This window comes from Acyrthosiphon pisum, chromosome A1, assembly GCF_005508785.2.
Source record: "Acyrthosiphon pisum isolate AL4f chromosome A1, pea_aphid_22Mar2018_4r6ur, whole genome shotgun sequence".
NCBI lineage: Eukaryota > Metazoa > Arthropoda > Insecta > Hemiptera > Aphididae > Acyrthosiphon > Acyrthosiphon pisum.
Window position 1 is genome coordinate 3,828,231 of NC_042494.1, and position 2,174 is coordinate 3,830,404.

The 2,174-nt window shown below is 26.1% G+C and overlaps 1 protein-coding gene across 1 annotated transcript in view; it reads right to left on the minus strand.

Annotated features, from left to right (window-relative positions):
• LOC115033773 (fatty acid synthase-like) overlaps window positions 1-2,174 on the minus strand; it is a 6,884-nt gene that overhangs the window by 1,817 nt on the left and 2,893 nt on the right. Inside the window, exons 8-9 of the mRNA XM_029487684.1 lie at window positions 1,728-2,032; window positions 1,487-1,628 (exon numbers count right to left, since the gene is read on the minus strand). Of these exons, the coding sequence (XP_029343544.1) occupies window positions 1,487-1,628; window positions 1,728-2,032 (447 nt within the window). The remainder of the gene's footprint in view (window positions 1-1,486; window positions 1,629-1,727; window positions 2,033-2,174) is intronic.

Below are 2,174 nucleotides of genomic sequence, written 5' to 3' on the forward strand. Positions count from 1 at the left end.
TTTTAAAAATGCCATTGTGTGTATAAAGTATATATACTTATAATAATATACACTAAAAGTTTTATATATCGACGATTAATATTTTTAAATAGCAACAAAATAACTAAAATCGTTATTCTTGATTTGAATATGTAAAATGGTCGAAATTTGAATTTAAAATGTCTGTAAAAAAAAATGGTGTTTATATATTTCGGATTTTTTTTTATTACATTAAGTATGTGATATTTATGAGAATCTTTATTTTACACTTCCAATCCTTATCTATGAAAATTGATCATGTTATGATTTTTTAATTGCAACAATTGAAAGCTTTCGATATTTTGTCAAATTTAAAAAAAAATTATTTCAAAGTGCTTAAGTTTTTTAATATTTTTCAATTGCTATTATGTCAATTTATCAGGTATCTTGTATTCAATTTTTAAGCTTTTGAACCCAACGAATAATAATATTGTATTGACATTCATAGAGAAAAAAACTATAAAATTCAAGATTGGAAATGTCCGCAAACAGCCCAAAATAATTCAAAATATTTTTAACATTTTATTAAGTTTGGAAATTGATAAAATAAAAATATAGTCTAAATTTCTAATATCTACAGTTATTGGTTTTTCAATTACAACAAAATAAGAAGATCACTACGCGAGAAATTGAGTGAATATCCAAAGTTGTAAAATTCGAACTTCAAAAGCTCATAAAAAATTTACTTTTGACTTTTCTGTAGCCTGTATTTTTGATAAAGGTAGAAAAACTTATAAGGAATCTTGTATTAATTTTTCAAATCTTAAGCTTATAAAGAAAATTTTTTATGAATTTCTAACTCAAAATATTTTAGAAATTTTTAAGATTTTTACATGAAATTTTTATAAAAAATGTGTTTTAATATATTTCAATTTCTATTGTAAAAACTTATTAGAAGCATTGTAATTAATTTTCAAGCTTTTTGACCCAACGAATAAAACTTGTATTGACATATATAGAAAATAAAACTAAAAATGTCCGCAATACCTCAAAAGAAGTAAAAATATTTAAATAATTGTTTTATGTATGAAAAATGCTAAAATAAAATCGTGATGGTAATTTCATGTATCTACTAAAAACCAAAATTTATTTTAACCAAAATAAATGTGGCGTTAAAATTATTGTTTTTCCTTATTTTTTTTTGATTTTCCCAGCGCTTTTGAAAATGACAGGTAATATTTTACTTTTGAACCACCAAACTACCAACTAGATTTACATTCCTATGAGCCAATAACATAACCTAACCTAACCTACTGTTGAAGAAAATCTAAGCATTTTTACTGTCTAAAAAGGGATGATAGACGCACATAAAAAATAAATAAATAAATAAACACATATCGTTTTAAAATCTATACATTCATCGCTCCGCTCAGAATCAAAAATGTTATTTAATGATAAAGATAAAATTTAAACATAATGCTAAATAAGTACGTATGAATGTTGGTTTGTCGACCAAAGATTTACTTACAAGATTATGGGGTTCGTCAGACCATTTTTCACTATGGTCCCAAAACGGTAAACCGGAAATTGAAGGTGTTCCACGACTTACAGGATATTGTATTGTTGGATACAGCTCTTTTATTTTGGGATTTAATCCACTAGTATACATTCTAAAATAAATTAGTATAAATGAAGAATAATAATTTCGTTTACATATATTAACATAAACCATTATCCTATAATAATGACATTTAACTATGATGACTCACTTTCCAATAGAGGTAAGTAAAAATCGAACCGAATCTCCATAAATTCTCTTTGTCAGGGGAATATTGGTTACTGTTTCGGGTAATGCTTTTTCTATAATTGCTTGGAGAAGACCATGAGGAGCAATTTCAATTGTAATCGCGTCTTTTGGTATGTGATTTAGAACGTCCTCCAATAACACACTACTCAATAGATTGTTTGTATGATATTCTGGAGAAGAATATTTTGCGAGGTCAGATTCCCATTCAGTTTCCGGCAACGAACTACTAAGCCATTTAGACGACCTTTTCTTTGGTACTTTGATCACCTATAAAAAAAAAATATATGGATTAAGTTGGAATGAAAATAATATAATTAATTTAATTGCTGAACAAACATCTTTTAAATATTTAAGTAGAGTCGGACCAGCGGATTGAATATATCTACTGTGAAACGCTATGCCACCAACG